This window comes from Protomyctophum bolini, assembly GCF_963924005.1.
Source record: "Protomyctophum bolini genome assembly, chromosome: 19".
NCBI classification, from domain to species: domain Eukaryota; kingdom Metazoa; phylum Chordata; class Actinopteri; order Myctophiformes; family Myctophidae; genus Protomyctophum; species Protomyctophum bolini.
The window spans coordinates 2,568,735-2,589,160 of record NC_137880.1 but is presented as its reverse complement, the minus strand read 5'-3'; the positions used below and the strand labels follow the sequence as shown (position 1 = coordinate 2,589,160).

The 20,426-nt window shown below is 45.4% G+C and overlaps 1 protein-coding gene across 1 annotated transcript; it reads left to right on the top strand.

The window, feature by feature from the left end:
* Window positions 1-1,056: 1,056 nt before the first annotated feature.
* On the top strand, window positions 1,057-20,165 carry LOC308333735 (kunitz-type protease inhibitor 1-like). The gene is made up of 12 exons (XM_080790203.1): window positions 1,057-1,491; window positions 2,636-2,771; window positions 3,632-3,845; window positions 9,274-9,437; window positions 11,167-11,308; window positions 14,592-14,762; window positions 15,309-15,344; window positions 16,426-16,557; window positions 17,181-17,231; window positions 18,333-18,503; window positions 19,210-19,272; window positions 19,504-20,165. The coding sequence occupies exons 1-12, from the start codon at window positions 1,400-1,402 to the stop codon at window positions 19,716-19,718; spliced, it is 1,587 nt and encodes a 528-aa protein (XP_080646329.1). The 5' UTR covers window positions 1,057-1,399; the 3' UTR covers window positions 19,719-20,165.
* The last annotated feature ends 261 nt before the right edge of the window (window positions 20,166-20,426 follow it).

Here is a 20,426-nt window from a genome sequence, read left to right as displayed (position 1 = left end):
CCGTTGGCCTGTTTATTTGTATACATGCGTAAACTTGAAACATTATTGTAGGCTACTGTAAAAAGGTCTCTCTCTTTTTCCTTGATCTTTTTTGTATAATAGTGTTAGTATACTATAATTAATCAACAATTATAATAATCAACACTAACACTTTAATTTAGCCAAATCAAATCATAGTAGGCCTACATACATGTTCAATCAATTATTCAATCAAGCACCTCTTCTACAAAAATGTGTAGTTACTGTCACGTGTTGCCATTCTCTTGTACTTGAATTATTTCCCACCACGGAGTACCCTTGCATCTCGGAATAATAAAACAGGAATAAAATGAATGTCTAAAAGCAATATACTGCCTACAATGCTGCTTTAACCACGATATTTAAAAAGCTCCATCAAACATTAAACCTGGACCTTAATCAAAGCAGTAGGCAAATCCAGTCCGACACTTCAACAGAGCTGCTTTTGAACTGTAGCCACTTCGCCACTAGATGGAGACATTGATCTGCTACTGCCTTGGCCATGCGTTTATCCATGTTGTAGTCCAACTCAACTGAGAAAGAAAGAAAGAAAGAAAGAAAGAAAGAAAGAAAGAAAGAAAGAATTCTCAAATTCTCACGCCTCACTGACGTCAGCTGACGACTGACGTGCATGTCTGTGCCGACCAATAGGGAGCGTGCGTTTAGACGTTGTGAACTTCCTCATCGTCACGCACGGCACGCGCATGGGGCGCACGCGCGCGCGCCTCTGAGAGAGACTGTGGCTGGGAGACACACCTGATGCCGGAGGAAAAGGAGCGAGGTAAAAAAAACAAAAAAACAAACACCTGATCTACAAGCTCACAGCGCGTCGCGGAGGCGACGCGCTGTGAGCTTATAGACCAGGTGTTTTCCACCGTAGTACGAGGAGGTATATCACCGAGAGAGACACGCCTGCAGAGTAGACAGACGACATGCGTCCCATAAACACACCAGACGCTCCACCTTTAGTTTGTCAAGGAAGCAAAACGAAACACCATTTCTCTTTCTCAGAGAAATAAAGCTCCCTTTTTTAATTCAGACAGTTTTGTTGGAGAGGTTATTCTTATTCTTATAAACGGAGTTAAAACGAGACGTGCACTTGCCTTGTCGGCCAGCACTGGACTGCTGAAAAGGACTTATTTTTATTTTTTAAACGCACATTTTTCATTTTCGTCTTCTTTATTGCCGTTCTTGTTTTATTTATTTATTTATTTATTATTATTATTATTTTGTTTAATTCAGGTGCAGGTCATTGTTGGGCAGGTTACTGTTGTGTTTAATTGTTTTTGTTACATTATTTGCACCATCAATCGACGCGTAAAAAGAAAGACTATTCGTACTCGGGATATATATACGTTCGGGTTTCCAGTGTTTACCAAGGATGATGTTCGGATCTGTGCGCGTGCTGCTGTTGTTGGCGTGCGGGCTGTGCGCTCTGTGCGTAAAAGGACAGCAGTGTTCTTCTGGGTCCGGGTAGGTCTGTTTAAGTGTCTAATTAATAATGTCTTTAAAATGTTCTGTTTTGATTAATTGAAAATGGAGGACACAATATGAAAACAAAGGCTTATGTGATTTTTCTGGTTTTATCCTCTTTTTAGCAGATTTTGTATTGACCTGTCCTGTAGTCTACTTTCCTGTAGGCTACCCATTCTGTAGCCCCTCTCGGTAGCCTACCCCCTGGGTCAGCTCATTCTATCGTGCCGACCCATGGGGTCCCTGTTCGGAAGTTTGTTTTCTTATGCAAATGATAGAACGCAGACATAAATAATACTGTCGGAAACGTCGTCTCTGCGGCGTTTGAGTGATTCTGATCGTTTGAGTGATTCTGATTCTGAGAGCGATACAACGGAAACCCCTGAGAAGAAGCCGTTAAGTATTTTTAATCTGTGTTTGACCGATTTGGTAGCTTTGATTCCTCTCTTCCTTATTACCCCCTCTATGATTTCCTGTTTTGCATGGCTAAGTGTATATTTGTACGTCACTAAATGCTATGATGAATTGAACAAGGTGGAACCTCTTGTACACAAGTGTAATGCTTTATTGGGTCATTCCACTCACAGTTGACAGTTTTGTAGTAAATTGTGCTTGAAATGTAGGCTACTGTAATTCAGCTGCAAACTGTAAATAATACAATCAATCAATGGATGGATGGATGGATAGTGAGGACTCATTGTAGGAAGATAGGTTGAAAAGTGGTGATGTCGTCCCTTAGCCCATTTTGGGCGGGAACCCCCTTTGGTGTTTTAAGCTTTAGCTATTGAAAATACAGAGTGTCGCGCCGAGGGGGGGAGAGAGAGAGAGAGAGAGAGGGGGGAGTTGCACCACTCAGTTCACACGGGTGTGATTTTTTTTTAATCGTGAACATGTAGTGCAAATCTTTGATTATATATTCTTTCAGAGCAAACGTTTTTCACTCAAATCTTTGCTTCTGGAACAACATATATCTTCAGATGGGGGTGCGAAGGCCAAATACATATAATTCGGGGCGTCCTTGTCATGAAAATGTTTGAGAACGACTGACATAGAAACATGGGGTTTTTCAAGAAGACTGTCAGGATTTAGAAGACATTTTTGTAGAATCGCCCACAATGTCCTAATGGTGACATGCCCTATATAGGCCCGGGGGCTTCAAGTTCAAGGAGGCCCAGCAGAACTTTGTTCTGGACACGGAGGACGCGGTGCGTTCCGGAGCCTCGTACCTGTCCTCGCCGCCGGTCCGCGGGGTCCAGGAGTGTGTGAGCGCCTGCTGCCAGGTATAGTTGTTGATTTCGTCGCCAAAAAAAAACCATGACGAAAAATGTTCGTCGACGATACCTTTTTTCACGGAGGAAAACAAAATGGAAGCTAAATCAAAAACTAAGCTATTATTATGACTATATAAGACTAAATATATTGACAGTTTTGTCAACGAATAAAAACTATAGGCTAAATGTTGGGAGGGATTAGTCATTTTATGCTTGGTTGCGTGCTGAAAATAGCTACAAGCTCACAACGTGTCGCAGCGTGACGCGTTGTGAGCTTGTAGATTGGCTTGTAGATGCAGCCACAACGAAGCCGTCAAGGCACCGCCAAAAATACATTTTAGTCAACTAAACCAACCTTAGATTTAGTCCACTCAAATCCCACGATTTTGTAACCCAGTTTTTCTTATCACCCAGTGCCAATTATCTAATGTAATCCTGGGCGCTACACTTCCTCTGCCAACCTGGGGGGGGGCAGCGGACTGACCTCATGCCTCCTTCTATGCATGAGGAGTCCAAGCTGCTTCTTTTCACCTGACGGAGGGGAATTTCCCCGGCCGGACGTACCGCGTGGAAGGGACACGTTATTCCGACCAGTTCCTTTCCCCTCCATCAGGCGCCCCGGCTGGCCAGGGGGAGGTAGTTTTAGAGACCAGGATTACGGCATGTTTTTGTGAGGGTACCTACCCTAGGGGACACTCAAATCTTATGATATTCAGACGATCCAAAACTAGACTCGACACTGAAACATCTCGGGTGACTAGTAAAATGTGACTAAAAATGAAAATGAAAATCTATTCAAAAGACTATGACTGAAACTATAAATCCCCCCAAAAATGTCTGTCCAAAACGACCCTGCTGCCATGGTATAGGAGGCCCCGCGGTGCGACCTGGCCCTCGTGGAGACCACCAACCACACGCTGCAGGGCAGCGGCGAGACCACCTCCAGCTACACCTGCTTTCTGTTCAGCTGCGCGCACCAGCAGAGGTACGCCTGTCGCTTCGTCAACAAGGCGGGATTCGCCAGCTACATCCTGGAGCCCGTCTACGAGAAGTACCTGAAGGGACCCCCCGAGGGACTGTCTGGTAAGGATCGACGGGGTGCGTGTGTGTGTGTGTGTGTGTGTGTGTGAATCAGTGTTGATTCCCTTTTGGTGTTTTTAAATGATTATGTTATAGTTTAGCTAGCTTGAAATATAGTAGATCTACAAGCTCGTAGCGTGGCACTGAGCTTGTAGATTGTAGATGTTTTTTTTTAAATATAAAATCTTAAAAATGTGCCGCAAGTCTTTGAATATATATTCTTTCAGAGCAAATGTTTTTAAGTCAAATCTTTGCTTCTAGGGGGGTCCCTGGAACAACATATTGTCCATGGGGGGAGGGGGGGTGAGAGAGAAGGGGCGAAAGAGAATGGGGTGTCCTGCCCCCTTTCAGAACGACATGGGCACCAGGAAAGAATTACCCATTCATTTTTCCCATAGACGTTTCAAAAAGTATTTGTTTAAAGACCTTATAGCCTCGGACAAAGCCAACAAATCATGACAATAAACACATATTTTGGGGCCAAACAAAACATTTGGAAGAAGAAAAACTCTTGCTTTCTAATGATTTGTTCGGCCCCCAAAAATGTGTTTTTTATTGTCATGATTTTGTTGTCGGCTGTTGGCTTTGTCCGAAGCTTACAGGTCTTTAAATGAATATGTTTTGAAACGTCTATGGGAAAAATGTATGGGGAATTGTCTTCCGGTGCCTTCGCAGGGGGCTAGACTGACGCTCTATTTAAGTGCCAAAGGGAGAGATAACACATATTCTGATGTCACCCTATATTGTCCAATTTAAATATAATAACACTTGTTAGCTTAATGTTAAGCTTATTTACCACGGGGGATTTCTGCGGGGAAAATCTACAAGAATCGCAACATGCTATGAGGTGACGTGTTGAGCGTGTAGATCGGCTATTTTCTCTACTTTGGAAAATTAATGTAGCCTAAAATGTTATGTTCACACGATTCACATTCACATTGTAAAAGGACGTATACTGGATCTCTTGTCCACTAGTCCCTTCCTAACATTTCAGTCTAGTTATTATTTGTTGACGAAATTGTCAAGTAGGCCTATATATTTAGTCTTAGTTTTTTGTCATCATAGCTTAGTTTCCGTTTCTATTTAGTTTTCGTCAGTGAAAAAAGGTAGTCGACGAACAGTTTTCACCTTTGTTTTAGTCAACGAAATCAACACTGGTCCGTACAGTGACGTGTGTTGGAGGCGAGGCGGCCGGCGGTGGGGGAGATTGAGACAAAACAGCAACAATCCCAGCATGTATAGCTTTTGCATCTGGAAATTGAACCCAGCTCAGCTTCAATTTGTTTTCTTTTTCAGCAGCTACAAACCGCAGTGTTGTTTTTGGGCAGCACATTTTGATTTTAAGTTTTACTCATAGTCTCTTCAATAGTTTTCATTTAGTTTCAGTCACATTGTAGTCAGTCGGAATGTTTGAGTGTTGGTCTAGTTTTAGTGGACTAAATATCATAAGATTTTAGTCGACTAAATCTACAGTTGATTTAGTCGACTAAAATGTAGTTTGGTGGGCGTTGATGTCGTCGTAATGACTATTTTTACACTTGCTGAAAATAGCAGATCTGCAACCTCACAACGCGTTGCAGCTTGTAGATTTTCAGCATGCAACCAAGTGTCAAATTACTTATACTGGATCTCTTGTCCACTATAGTCCCTTCCTAGCATTTTAGTCTAGTTTTTATTTGTGGATGAAATTGTCAGTATATTTAGTCATCATGGCTTAGTTTTTCTTTAGTTTTTGCGAACGCAGTGAGCACTTACTATGAGACCTAGCAGATCATGTCTGTCTGTGTGTGTGTGTGTGTGTGTGTGTGTCTGTCTGTGTGTCTGTCCCGCTATCCAAATATGGAGTGTGTTGCATCAGCAATCACTCAGTTCCATATATGTGCACAAAAGGGGCCAGGTCCACATATACAGTAACAGCGGGACAGACACACAGACAGACAGACATGATCTGCAGGGTCTCAGCTGCGTTCGCTTCCCGCGTTTGCGCGTCTTACTGGTTATGTAGTTTTTGTCAGTGAAAAAAGGTAGTCGAACGCGAACATTTCCCGTCATAGTATTAGTGGACGAAAACAACAAAGCGCTTTGTGTCTCCATGTGTCTGCCGTCCATTGAAAAATAATGGGTAGCTCCGCTTGGAACCTCTATATCTACGCTGCTAATTAAGCGTTAGCTCCGAGATGAGGTTCCGTCCCGTGATATCCCTGCACAGGTCGAAATGGAGTCTATAGCTGGGTCGAGGCCGTCCACAAACGGTGGATTAACCCATTTTGGCCTGACGTCGAAACTATATCAGTGGTGCTCAATATTTCATGTCAAGGACCCCAAAAACTATATGTAATTGGCCGCCGACCACCCATCTGTAAAATATGTTGTTCCAGGAACCTCTCAGAAGCAAAGTTTTTAGTTAAAAACGTTCGCTCTGAAAGAATATACATTCAAAGACCTGAGCCATATATTTAAATGGCAGACCTACAAGCAGTAGGTCTGCAGTATCGTTTCCAAAATAAGTAAAGGTATCAGAAGCGAGACGCAGTTGATAAACTTAACGCCGGCACGTACAATTTTAAGTCAGGAGTGAAACAACTGCTTAAATCGGGGCTTAAATAAAATAAGTAGTCCAGTCAACCCCCGTTTGCATGCGCAGTATACAGAGGCGCAACACTGACCGAACGCTAGGGGGGGATATAGAGCGGCGCCGCAAAGCAGCGCCGCCGAAAAATCCGTCCCCCCCGTCCCCCCCACCACCCTAGGGGAGGGGGGGATGGGGGGGTCTAACCCTAATAACTCTATGGTCTAACCACCAAAACGTGGGGTTATGGTTAGGGTCGGATTACAGAGAGGTTGTTCCAGTGACTCAATGCACATACAAAACTGCTTTGGCACAGTTATTATTATTATGAATTACCTGGCTGTGATTCCTCCTCCTTCTCAAAACGTAAAAGTTTAACCACATTATCAGCAACGCCTAAAACAGGTCAAAACTCACGGACCTCATGTAAGTTAGCCTATTCTATATAAAATGTACAACACCTGGGCAGTTTTCAGGAGAGGAGAGGGTTCGCATGTTTTAAATATGTAGTTGCACCTTACCTGGTGTTGACAGTTGTGCTTTCATTAGTGGCTAATATAATAATATAAATCCCAAAGTGGGGTCCGGCCGTCCGGGGACCCCCAGAGGTCCTTGAGCCGTGAGTTCCAGGGGGTACAGCTACATGATAGTTTGGAACCAAATGGACCCTTGTCGCCTTAATTGTGGCATGTCATGTGGACGCAGCGGGGTCCTTGAAATTAAACGGGTTGAGAATCACTGCTACTGTATAAATCTTCTCCTTCTCTTCTCTTCAAATGGGGGGAGGGGGGTCCGCGGGCTAATACGTGTCCATTTGGGGGTCCTTGACACGAAAAGGTTTGGGAACCACTGTACTAGAGTAGAGGATAAAGTATATTCATTCATCTCCTATCGATCTAGTCAATACACGTTACCAAAAGTTGTGCGTGACACCAAAAGTGCTGACCTATTGAATACTGTTCCTGTATTATTAGAATCATTACGCAATCACCACAGAGTGCAAAGCACATTGGGTCACTGATGGCGGTGTAACAACTTCCCGAAGGTAGATGGGCCAAACCATTTTGGGATTTAGACAGGGGTGGATCAAATATACCCTTCAAAATATATCGCGTTTATGAACGCAGGATTTCACAAGTATTACTCCTAAGATAACTTTGGAGCCAGGGGGGATAAAGGGGGGGACCCCCAAACTCATTTGGGGGGGACCAATGTGACGCTGGCAGGGGATTCGTCCCCTCCGTCCCCTAGCTTATTGCGCCCCTGGCAGTATACATGCTTCCGTAAGATTGCATTGGGAAAACATGGTACTAGGCTGACAAACAACTGCTTTTGTAAGCGGTTGTTTTACCCCAGACTTAAAATTGTACGTGCCGGCGTTACGTTTATCAACTGTATCTTGGTTCGGATACCTTTTTACTTTTTGGAAACGATTCTGCGAAAAGGGTTTAATCCACGGTTTGTGGAGCGTAAAGCGTAGATATTGAGGTTCCAAAACGGAGCTACAGGAAGACTGTATGTTTGCATCCACCCGTGTGAATGTGAACCAGTGTTTTTGGCTGCACATTTCTATGTTAGTTTAGTCATAGTCTTTGGAATGAAACTTAGTTTTAGTCACATTTTAGTCACCTGGAATGTTTTAGTATTAGTCTAGTTTCAGTCGACTAAATATCATAATATTTTAGTCGTCTAAAATGCATTTTGGTGGGCCTTGATGCCGTCGTAATGACTGTTTTTTTTCACTGGCTGAAATAGCAGATCTACAAGTTCACAACGCGTTGCGCTGCCATGCGTTGTCAGCTTGTAGATCTGCTATTTTCAGCATGCAACCAAGTGTGAAATGACTTGTCCACTATAGTCCCTTCCTAACATTTTATTTTATAGTTTTTATTTGTTGACGAAATTGTCAGTATATTTAGCCTTAGTTTTAGTCATCATGGCTTAGTTTTCATTTAGTTTTTATTCAGTTTTCGTCAATGAAAACGTCGACGAACATTTTTAGTCATTTTTAGGCATAGAGGGTATGTGTGTGACATCATCATCAACCCCGGAAGTTACGCAGGAACACCTACTGAGTGTCAAAAAAGTACTTCCTGTCCTTGACAGCCCATACATCCGAACAGAAAAGTTGTATTTGATTGCATTAAATGACGATAAACAACATTAAACTCACTTTGTCACTAATTTTGCCACTGTATTTTGCCATTCACTGTGTAATACCCTGTGCATACCCTCTATTAGTCGACAAAAACAACACTGGTGTGCTGTGAACGGAAGAAGAATAATAATAAATTAATGAATGGAGTTGTTTGCTGCATCTGCACATGGCGTGGCACATATAGAGCGTTGCAGTCGCGCCCCCTTTCATGACGACGCCAGGCCCAGGAAATAGTTCCCAATGCATTTTTCAAAATGTATTTATTTAAAGACCTTATAAGTGTCGTACAAAGCCAACTCTTGTCGTGACAAATCATGACAGACAACAATTTGGACAACATTTGAACAAAGAATTACAAAGATAGAAAAACAACAAAAAAAGTGTTGTAACCTGCCGTTTTCTTCTTCTAGCTAATTATTTGTTCAGCCCGAAAAATTGTGTTTGTTGTCATGATTTGTCACGACAAGAGTTGGCTTTGTCCGCGGCGCAAACGTCTTTAAATAAATACTTTCTGAAAAGTCTATGGGGATTTATTTTCCGGGTCTCTCGAGGGGGCGGCGGGACTGCGACGCTCTATAGAGCCTGAGCAAGCGGCTATATTGACTCCCTCATTCATTAGTATAGGAAAAACACACAAAGTCCATTTCCAAAGGTGCGCTGCATCATGCCTGATCAAAAGGTGAAGTTCTTCTCCTCGTCTGCAGGTGACAAGGCGCCCCCTAGGGCCAACGCGGGGCGCGACAGGGTGGTCCAGCCCGGCGGTCCGGTGATTCTGAACGGCATCGAGAGCCACGCCGTGGGCGACGGGAGCATCAGCAGCTACCACTGGAGCCTGTTGGAGGGGGAGGACTCCTCTGTGATCATGGAGGTATATATAGTGTTGTTTTTGGCAGCAAATCTTGATTTTAGTTTTAGTCATAGTCTCTTGAGTAGTTTTCATTTAGTTTTGGTCACATTTTTGTCACCCGGGAATGTTTTAGTGTCTAGTCTTAGTCGACTAAATGTCATAAGATTTTAGTCGACTAAATCTACCGTTGATTTAGTCGAACAGAATGTGTTTTGGCGGGGCCTTGATGCCGTCGTGATGACTGATTTTACACTTGCTGAAAATATCGACGCGTTGTGAGCTTGTAGATCGCCTATTTTCAGCATGCAACCAAGTGTAAAATGACTTATACTGGATCTCTTGTCCACTATAGTCCCTTCTTAGTATTTTAGTCTAGTTTTTATTTGTTGACGAAATTGTCAGTATATTTAGTCTTAGTTTTAGTCATCATAGCTTCGGTAGTCGACGGACATTTTTGGTCTTAGTTTTAGTCGACGAAAACAACACTGGTACAGTATACACTATATACACCATTTACCTGACGCCACAGGGACGTGCACACATACAGTAGACATCAAAGGGGGCTTCGACCCCTGCCCTTTTACCCGTCTGTAAAACAACTGCCCATGCGCATCACTGCATGCCTGGCTGACATCTCACAGTGGATGTCCTCCAACCACCCCCAAGCTGAACCCAGACAAGACTGAGCTTCTCTTCTTCCCAGCTAAGTCCTGCCCTATGCGGGAGCTAACTATTTCCGTAGACAACGCCCTGGTAACGTCTGTCCCAACGGCCAGGAATCTTGGTGTTGTCCTGGACAGTCGGCTCTCGTTCAAAACTCACATCACAGCTGTCACTCGATCCTGTAGGTTCACACTCTATAACATACGACGAATTAGACCGTTCCTCACCCAGGAATCAGCCCAGCTCCTAATCCAGACAACAGTCTTGTCAAAACTCGACTATTGTAACTCCCTCCTTACTGGCCTACCAGCATGTGCACTTAAGCCTCTCCAGCTGATCCAAAATGTCGCAGCTCGCTTGGTCTTCAACTAGCCAAAATTCTCACAGGTCTCCCCCCTGCTCCGCTCCCTCCACTGGCTCCCGGTCGCTGCCCGCACAGAATACAAAACTCTGATGCTGGCATTCAAAGCAACCAAAGGTATGGCTCCCCCATATCTTGCAAGTATGATTGAACCCTACAAACCCTCCCGCGCACTCAGATCAGCCAACGCAGGGAAGCTGGAAGTACCCTCACTAAAAACGCCGGATTAAGAGCGTCTGCTAAATGGCTAAATTGTAAATTGCCCTCTCCAGACCACGAATGCAGCATTCACTACATGGTGAAAGAAATGCAAAACGCCACTCCTCTCCTTTCCATGCCCGGGAAGGCAGCATTCAGGAGATTTGCTTTCCATGTCGTTACACCTGCATCTCCACTAGCTAAAGAGTGCTGGGTTGCGCCCCGGAAATAGCTGATCTACAAACTCACAACACGTCGCAGCGCGACGTGTTGTGAGCTTGTAGATCTGCATTTTTTGTCCAAAAGTGCCCTCTTTACGGGATTTCAGCCCCTGCCTCTCTTAACACTCTCCCTGGGACACCAGATTCTATTCTAGGTTTTTCAGAAAACTGTCATGATTTAGAAGACATTTGTAAAATCAAACTTCGGTCTAAATGGGTTAATGAATCAAAATAAAGTCTCAGCTCTAGATAATAATAATAATAATAATAATGTAAACTTGTTTTGTTTTTGTCTTTTTTCCTTCAGAAAACAGAGCTGCCGGACCAGCTCCGCGTGTCCAACCAGCCTCCTGGACGCTACGTCTTCCAGCTGACGGTCACTGACTCACACCATCTGTCTGACACCGCCACCGTCACCGTCACAGTGCTCAGCCCCAAGCAGTCCCAACGTGAGTACTCATGGGAAATGTAGTCCTCAGCCCTGAGCAGGCCCACTGTGAGTACTCATGGGAAATGTAGTCGACAGCCCTGAGCAGGCCCACTGTGAGTACTCATGGGAAATGTAGTCGACAGCCCTGAGCAGGCCCACTGTGAGTACTCATAGGGAAAAAAAACTAGTGTAATGAAACACAGTCCCACTGTGAGTACTCATGGGAAATGTAGTCCTCGGCCCTGAGCAGGCCCACTGTACTCATACGTAGGAAAGAAAAATAAATAGTCTAATGAAACAGTCCCACTGTGAGTACTCATGGGAAATGTAGTCTAATGGAATACAGTCCCAATGTGAATAATCATGGGAAATGTAGTCCCCCAGCCCCAAGCAGTCCCAACGTTGAGTACTCACGGGAAGTGTAGTCTAATGAAATAACCAAATCAACAGCGAGACAGATTTTACGGGGGCCAGTTTCGAATTGCAGCCGTCCGTAGGTGCCCTTTGAGAGCGGTTTTGAAGGAGTCATGGGATTAACATGTCTTAATGACTGTTGGTAGGGCGTTCCACATGTTGGTGGCATAGGATCGAAAATAATTTAGTCCCTTGTTTGTGCCGAATCTGGGTTGTACATGGTTTGTTGCACTCCCTCTGGTGTTGTGGGTGTGGACTTTGTTTACATTAAGGAAGTCTTTAGACAGGTACATGGGTATCTTGGTGGTGTATCGAATCTTGTGGACCAGACCCATTGCAAGATGCTGTACTCTGTCGTTGACCCTAAGCCATCCCAGCCTGTCAAAGTGGGCAGGGGTGAGGTGGGTTCGGGGGGTGAGGCCTAGTAGGAGCCTGACCAGTTTGTTTTGGGAGGTCTGGAGCCTTGTTTTAAGGGCCTTTGAGGTGCTGTGGTACCAAGAGGTGCATGCATAGTCAAAGAAACCTTGTACGAGGGCTCCTGTTAAGGTCTTCAAGGTGTTTTTGTGAGGAGATCCTGTAAAGGAATCTTGTTCTTTGATTGACTTTTTTTGATTACGTTGGTGGCGATTTTATCACCGGAAAGATTGGCCTCCAGGATGGAACCTAGCTAGGTAATTTCATCTTTTCGTGTGATAATATTGACACCCACTCTAACCAAGAAGCCATGATCTGCCTTGCTGAGATTACTATTTGATCCGAAGAGAATGGATTCAGTTTTTCCCAGGTGTAAGGATAGTTTGTTATCAGCGAGCCAGGTGCAGATTCTACCAAGTTCAGTAGCTGGTAGCTGTGTAGAGTGGCTGTTTGTGCCCCGCGCGCACACACACACACACACACACACACACACACACACACACACACACACACACACACACACACACACACACACACACACACAGCAGTGACGGCAGCAGTGACGGGTTCAGAGTCTTGCTCAAGGACACCTCAATACTTAGCCAGAATTACACCCACGTACAGTTACAAAGTTACACAGTTATTACATAACACACACACACACACACACACACACACACACACACACACACTAGTGCATCAGGAATGCAGTCACATGGCTTACATAATGCCATTCAAGTGAGTATATTGCAAAAACTAAACATTTTAATGAGTGCAGTCAGTCAGACAGACAGACAGACAGACAAACATGCATGGAATGGAAATACTTGATTAATTCCCAGGGGTGGATTGAAACTGAGCGTGCACGCACACACACACACACACACACACACACACACACACACACACGGCAGTTTCGTTGTGACCACACCCCACTGGTGGCCACACCTTCTGATCTGACTCAGTCGGACAGGTTGGACACGATCCCCCCCCTCTGTCTGTCTGTCTGTCTGTCTGTCTGTCTGTCTGTCTGTCTGTCTGTCTGTCTGTCTGTCTCTCTCTCTCTGCCCCTCTCAGCCAGTCACACACACACACACACACACACACACACACACACACACACACACACACACACACACACACACACACACTCTCTCTCTCTCTCTCCCTCTCTCTCTCTCTTGTACTGTACTGTACTTTTCTTTGTTGTACTGTACTGTACTGTACTTGCACGGCAACACGTTGTGAGCTTTGAGTCATGGACCCAGTCATGGACCCAGCCAGGGACACACATTGCTAGGCTAATGGAGTGGTTGCACCACTCAACAAATAGTCCGCACCTATAGCCCAGCTCTGAGACGGTATGTAGGAGTGGTTGGTATTTAATGACCTTATGGCCATAAACACTTCCTCTAGGCTGGGATCATACTGTATAGTGTAGGTGCAGTCTGGCTGTAGGGATCACACTGTATAGTATTAGGCATGTAGCGATATATCGTATATCGATATTAATCCCGACGATATGAATCGATTCATTTGAATTTTTTTTAGGGGGGCTAGTGTGTGATGTGAAATGTGAGCTTTATTCATATTCCATCATATTCAAGTGCTTTTGGAGAGAAATGATGGTCACTTTCAGTAGTAGAGCACTGTAGAGGGGAGCTGTGTGTGTCTGTGACTGTAGACCCAAACTAGTGAAAATAGCCGATCTACAAGCTCACACACATTTTAGAATGTCTTTGATTTTCCCTTTGATTTCTCTATGAAACAAAATCATTGAATTGTGTGTTTTTGTTTTGTTTTTTGTTTTGCTTTTTTGTGAACGTTTTTTAGTACAGTGACCTCTCTCTCTCTCTCTCTCTCTCTCTCTCTCTGCAGTGCACTGCGCGGTGGCAGTACAGTGACCTCTCTCTCCCTCTCTCTCTCTCTCTGCAGTGCATTGCGTCATGGCGGTACAGTGACCTCTCTCTCTCTCTCTCTCTCTCTCTCTCTCTCTCTCTCTGCAGTGCATTGCGTCATGGCGGTACAGTGACCTCTCTCTCTCTCTCTCTCTCTCTGCAGTGCACTGCGCGGTGGCAGTACAGTGACCTCTCTCTCTCTCTCTCTCTCTCTCTCTCTCTCTGCAGTGCATTGCGTCATGGCGGTACAGTGACCTCTCTCTCTCTCTCTCTCTCTCTCTCTCTGCAGTGCACTGCGCGGTGGCAGTACAGTGACCTCTCTCTTTCTCTCTCTCTCTCTCTCTCTCTGCAGTGCACTGCGCGGTGGCAGTACAGTGACCTCTCTCTCCCTCTCTCTCTCTCTCTGCAGTGCATTGTGTCGTGGTGGTACAATGACATCTCTCTCTCTCTCTCTCTCTCTGCAGTGCACTGCATCATGGCGGTACAGTGACCTCTCTCTCTCTCTCTCTGCAGTGCATTGCATCGTGGCAGTACAGTGACCTCTCTCTCTCTCTCTCTCTCTCTCTCTCTCTGCAGTGCACTGCGCGGCGGCGGTCCAGGTCGGCCCGTGCCGCGCGGCCTTCGCGCGGTGGCACTACAACGTGACGTCGGAGCGGTGCGAGCGCTTCGTCTACGGCGGCTGCAAAGGAAACCTCAACAACTACCTGACGGAGACGCAGTGCTCCACCGCGTGCCACGGGCTGCCAGGTATAAGGAGTCGGACGCATTATTTTATGCTTTAGTTGTTGGAAAAAATAGCAGATCTACAAGTTCATAGCTATGAGCTTGTAGCTATGAGCTTGTAGGTCTACTATTTTTGAGGGACGCTAACCCTAACCCCTCCTATATTCAGCTATTATTTGTGTAGATTTTCGTCTTACACAAACTACAGCCTGATGGAGGGGAAAGGAACTGGTTGGTATATAACGTGTTCCTTTCCACGCGCTACGTCCAACCGGGGGAAACTTCCAGGCTGTCGGGGGGGGTGATAAGAAGCGGCTTGGACTCCTCATGCATAGAAGGAAGCATGGGGTTGCTCTCCCCAGGTCGCCAGAGGGACTGTAGAGAGCCCAGGATTACATTGGATAATTGAGTGGTGCAACAGTGCCCCTGGTTGGTACTCTAAACATAGGGACATAGCTGTTCCTTGGAGTGGTTGCACCACTCAAAAATTAAGAATAATAAGAACGAACGTGTCTGTGTGTGTGTGTGTGTGTGTGTGTGTTTTAATAAAGTGTGTGTTTTTCCTCACAGCTCCATCGGAGGCACGCAGCACTCTGCCACACACAGGTAACCTCCACAATGATGATGTCACTTCCTCCTGTCGGATATATGGGACTCCCTCTTTCCCGGACCATTCTACGTAGTGGGCGTGGTTAAACCTAACCCCAACCTTCTCCCTTCTGGCTCCAAAACTGTGGGACACACTTCCGTTAGCATCCAAACGTCATGTTGTAGTTTTAGTAAAAACAGAGAGATGTGTTTGGGTGAGCGGTGAGTCTCTTACCACCGCAACACAGTGACGTCATGTTGTAGTTTTAGTAAAAACAGACAGATGTGTTTGGGTGAGCGTTGAGTCTCTTACCACCGCGGCTCAGTGACGTCATGTTGTAGTTTCAGTAAAAACAGAGATATGTGTTTGGGTGAGTCTCTTACCACCGCGGCTCAGTGACGTCATGTTGTAGTTTTAGTAAAAACAGAGATGTGTTTGGGTGAGTGGTGAGTCTCTTATCACCGCGGCTCAGTGACGTCATGTTGTAGTTTTTGTAAAAACAGACAGATGTGTTTGGGTGAGCGGTGAGTCTCTTACCACCTCAGTGACGTCATGTTGTAGTTTTAGTAAAAACAGAGAGGTGTGTTTGGGGTGAGCGGTGAGTCTCTTACCACCGCGGCTCAGTGACGTCATGTTGTAGTTTTAGTAAAAACAGAGAGATGTGTTTGGGTGAGCGGTGAGTCTCTTACCACCGCGGCTCAGTGACCTCATGTTGTACTTTTTTAGTAAACAAGAGAGATGTGTTTGGGTGAGCGGTGAGTCTCTTACCACGGCGGCTCAGTGACCTCATGTTGTAGTTTTGGCGCGGCTCAGTGACCTCATGTTGTAGTTTTGGCGCGGCTCAGTGACCTCATGTTGTAGTTTTAGCACGGCTCAGTGACCTCATGTTGTAGTAGACTGGAGTATGAATAGGCCTTGACCCCCTGTGACCTCAAAGCCACGGCCAATCGGGTGTAGAACGCTCCGGGAAAGAGTGAATCACCGTCGCATGACACGCTTTGAAACGATACCATCTGACGCCAATCAATGTCCTGATAATACTGTGTGTGCGTGCGTGTGTGTGTGTGTGTGTGTGTGTGCGTGTGCGTGTGCGTGCAGGTGAGTCGTGCGGCGCAGTGTGCCAGCCGGGTCAGTTTGTGTGTGGGAGTGGCTGCTGTCTGCAGAGAGGTCAGGAGTGTGATGACATCACGCAGTGTGACGACGCCTCGGACGAGAAGAACTGTGACAAACGTAAGGCACACACGCACGCACAAGTGCACACACACACACACACACACACACACACACAGTGACACAGCCCTATCTTGTGTGTTTCCTTATATCCCTTCTGTTGTATTTTTTTTCAGAATAGTAAAACATGCCTTCTCATAGGCATAGGGGTAAGGCTGCACACACCATGCTCTAGTCTAGGGTTTCATTAGTTTGGGTTTTCATTTTGATTTGTTTTTAAAGGCGGTTTGCTGGCTTAGTTTACTTTTTAGTTTATTCGTGGGGTAGTCGGGGGGGTCGAGATTCAAACGAGCTCAGGAGAATTGCCAAGATCACAGATCTGCAAACTCGTAGATTGGCTATTTTTGGAGACTGTACATTTCGTTTTTTACAACGGGGCTTAAAGCAGGCACAGTTACACAGATGGACACAGATTAAATATTGAGAAAGAACATCTATGAAGAACATCTCAGTGATTCAACTTAAAAACACACAAAATACACCTTCTCTTAGTTCACATATTTCAGTTTCTTCTTGTGTGGTTTGTCACACACACACACACACACACACACACTCAATCTCGCACGCACGCACACACACACACACAGAGAGTAACTGATATTCACTATTTGTGTTGATTTCAGTCAATCGGACATTCAGTCGTCTCCTGGAAATCGATGTCAATCAGAAGCGAGGTGAGCTTTATCGTCTGTCTGTCTGTCTGTCTGTCTGTCTGTCTGTCTGTCTGTCTGTCTGTCTGTCTGTCTGTCTGTCGACCCCACTAGACCCCAGCATCCATATTCTAGACCCCAGCATCCATATTCTAGACCCCACTAGACCCCAGCATCCATATTCTAGACCCCAGCATCCATATTCTAGACCCCACTAGACCCCAGCATCCATATTCTAGACCCCAGCATCCATATTCTAGACCCCACTAGACCCCATCCTCCATATTCTAGACCCCAGCATCCATATTCTAAGAGGGGAACCCCCAGCATCCATATTTTAGGGGAGGGGGGGGCAATAATTTGATGACCTATACTACCGACATTGGCTTAGGAATGTGACAAAAGAAAATCTATAACATCAAAATGACTTGTCTTTTAATTCAATTCGATTAGCCTTTATTGTCTCCCGAGGAGAAATTTGTCTTGGGCACCAAGAGACAGCGTTATACATTACATTACATACTTACACACACACAGTTCAGATAGTACAAAGAATACAGTTCATAGTACAAAAAAATTATTATCCCACCCACACTGTGCAAATATATCAAGAGGTTCAAGTATTACGGTATTGCACTCTCCCCATCATAAGGTCTTCCCCGTTTCCCCCCCAGTAGTTGGTTATCTGTTATCGAGTGCTTTGATTGACAGTGGTGGAACAAATGTATGTGTGTTGAGCTTACAGTATGGTGACGGCATCGACTCATATTCTTTATGGAGGATGTGATTCCGGTCTCGGGTGAATTTGACACGTTAGTCTAGTTGTCATTACAAAATTGTCATTGGCCTACATTTAGTTAGTCTTAGTTATCATAGCTTAGTTTTGTTTATTTGCTTTTAGTCTGTGAGAAAAAAGGGTAGTCGACGATATTCACACTGCATTTGCGTGCGTGCGTGCGTGTGCGTGTGCGTGTGTGTGTGTGTGTGTGTGTGTGTGTGTGTGTGTGTGTGTGTGTGTGTGTGTGTGTGTGTGTGTGTGTGTGTGTGTGTGTGTGTGTGTGTGTGTGTGTGTGTGTGTGTGTGTGTGTGTGTGCGTGTGTGTGTGTGCGCGTGTGTTTATGGTAGCCCGCTGCACGGAGCCTCCCAGGACGGGCGCGTGTCGCGCCAGCCACACCCGCTGGTACTACGACCCTCTGGACCTGCAGTGCCACCGCTTCACCTTCGGGGGCTGCGACGGCAACGACAACAACTTTGAGCAGGAGGACACCTGCATGGGCACCTGCCAAGGAGTCACAGGTGTGTGTGTGTGTGTGTGTTAGCCCATTCTGACCTGAGATCAGATTAAAAAAATGTCTTCTACATCCTGAGACAGCTATGTAGCTGAAAAAGCTATGTTTCTATGTCAGTGGTCTTTTTTTCCCCGATTTTTCAAAAATAGCAGACCTACAAGCTCGTAGCGCGCCACTCGGTGGCGCGCTATGAGCTTGTAGATCTTCTATTTTTCAATAGCTAAAGCATAACATAATGCTAACACCAAAATGGGTTAGGGCCAAGCCCCCAGTAAGGCCATCCCAACGTTGAAGCTGCCCACTACCTACTGGCGGAAAGTGGAACTGCAGCACCTTTCATAGAGGTGGTCGGACGTTCATGACGTCACATGCGTCATGTGCGTCATCCCGGACCTCACATTTGAGCATTTAATTAATCTAATCATTTAATCAATTTAATTGAGCAACTTCTATTGAAATTAATGGTTTTATTTGACAAGGGACACAAGAAAAACAATGTATCAACAAAAATATATTTCTTTCTTCGATAATCAAGGTGACGTGAGAGCATTTCCAACGGTGACAAAATGGACCGTTACGGGTCCATTTGGTTACACTTCCATTTTTGTACAGTACATATACATTTCCATTTGCACACTCTCTGTCAAATGTTCATATTTCATAATAAATGACAAGTCCTTTTTTTTTTACTCTGTCTTACACTTGTCTTACAGAGAAACACGTGTTTGCCAGGGGCATGTTTGAACGCTTTGAAGAGGAAGAAGAGACTGAATCTGGTAAGAATCACCAGACTAAAAGTGCCAAACGCCATTCCACTTAAATCGACGGAATAAACCGTCGACATTTCAAAGATGACAAAAAATATGATTGGATTTTTTTTTTCGATTTCGTTTTCTAAAAACTAAATGAAAACATTCCCGTCAGCATGGACACTGCAGCCAACGATTCTTCCTATCTCTCTATATCTCTCTCTCTTCCTCCCCCCCCCCCCCCCCCCCCTCATGCAGGCTCCATAGCGGTGGCGGTGGTGCTGGCGGTAGCCATCTTGGCGCTGGTGGCCGTACTGTCGTATTGCCTCATCAAGGCCAGGCGAGAGCGCGAGTCGTCGTCCTCCTCCTCCTCCCACCGCCATCAGCCCGTGCCCACCAGCGTCCCCCACGCTCCCTTCAGCGACGACAGCAGCAGCACTGCCGTTTACGCCGGCACCACCAAACCGGTTTAAGCCGGGTCGCGGAATCCCTTTTGGTGTTTTTCAAAGCATTATGTTATACTTTTTGCTTGTTGAACCGAGTGCCGCGCTATACGAGCTTGTAGGTCTGCTTTTTTTTGGAAAAATCATGAAAATGTGGCGTAAAGGATGAATATATATTCTTTCAGAGCGAACATTTTTAACATTTGCTTCTGGGAGGTCCCTGGAACAACATATTTTCAGATGGGGGGGGGGGGGTGCGGCGGCCAAATACAGATAATTCTGGGGGTCCTTGACATGAAATTGTTAAACAACACTGACACAGAAACATAGGTTTTATTTTTAGAAAACTTTTAGGATTTAGAAGACATTTTGTAGAATCGTCCTCGGGTCTAAATGGGTTAAGACCTGGAACACCTATGTGTGTCACCTTATCGTTTAACCACATTAACCATTATTTCAAGTTTAGCTGTTGGGGGGGGGGGGGGGGGGGGAATAGCAGATCTACAAGCTCACCTACGAGCTGGGGAGGGGTGTGTGTGTGTGTGTGTGTGTGTCAATTTAACAAAGGTGCAGACGATCAGAAATCAGCAGAGAGCGAGCGACGTTTGCACTACTATATGGCGAATTGAAGTGTACTCAGCCCCTCGGACTTCTTTTTTTATTTCTCCCTGTGAACAAAAACGTCTGGGTTTCCGAGGCTAGAGACAAATAAACCTTAGAACAACAAAATGTTCTCGG

What these genes read in the sequence shown, in the direction of transcription:
- LOC308333735 (XM_080790203.1), top strand. Translation starts at nt 1,400, where the DNA reads ATGATGTTCGGATCTGTGCGCGTGCTGCTGTTGTTGGCGTGCGGGCTG. An exon ending in CAGCACTCTGCCACACACAG is followed by an intron (nt 15,345 to 16,425) that starts GTAACCTCCACA and finishes GTGTGCGTGCAG; the next exon opens with GTGAGTCGTGCGGCGCAGTG. An exon ending in CGATGTCAATCAGAAGCGAG is followed by an intron (nt 17,232 to 18,332) that starts GTGAGCTTTATC and finishes TGTTTATGGTAG; the next exon opens with CCCGCTGCACGGAGCCTCCC.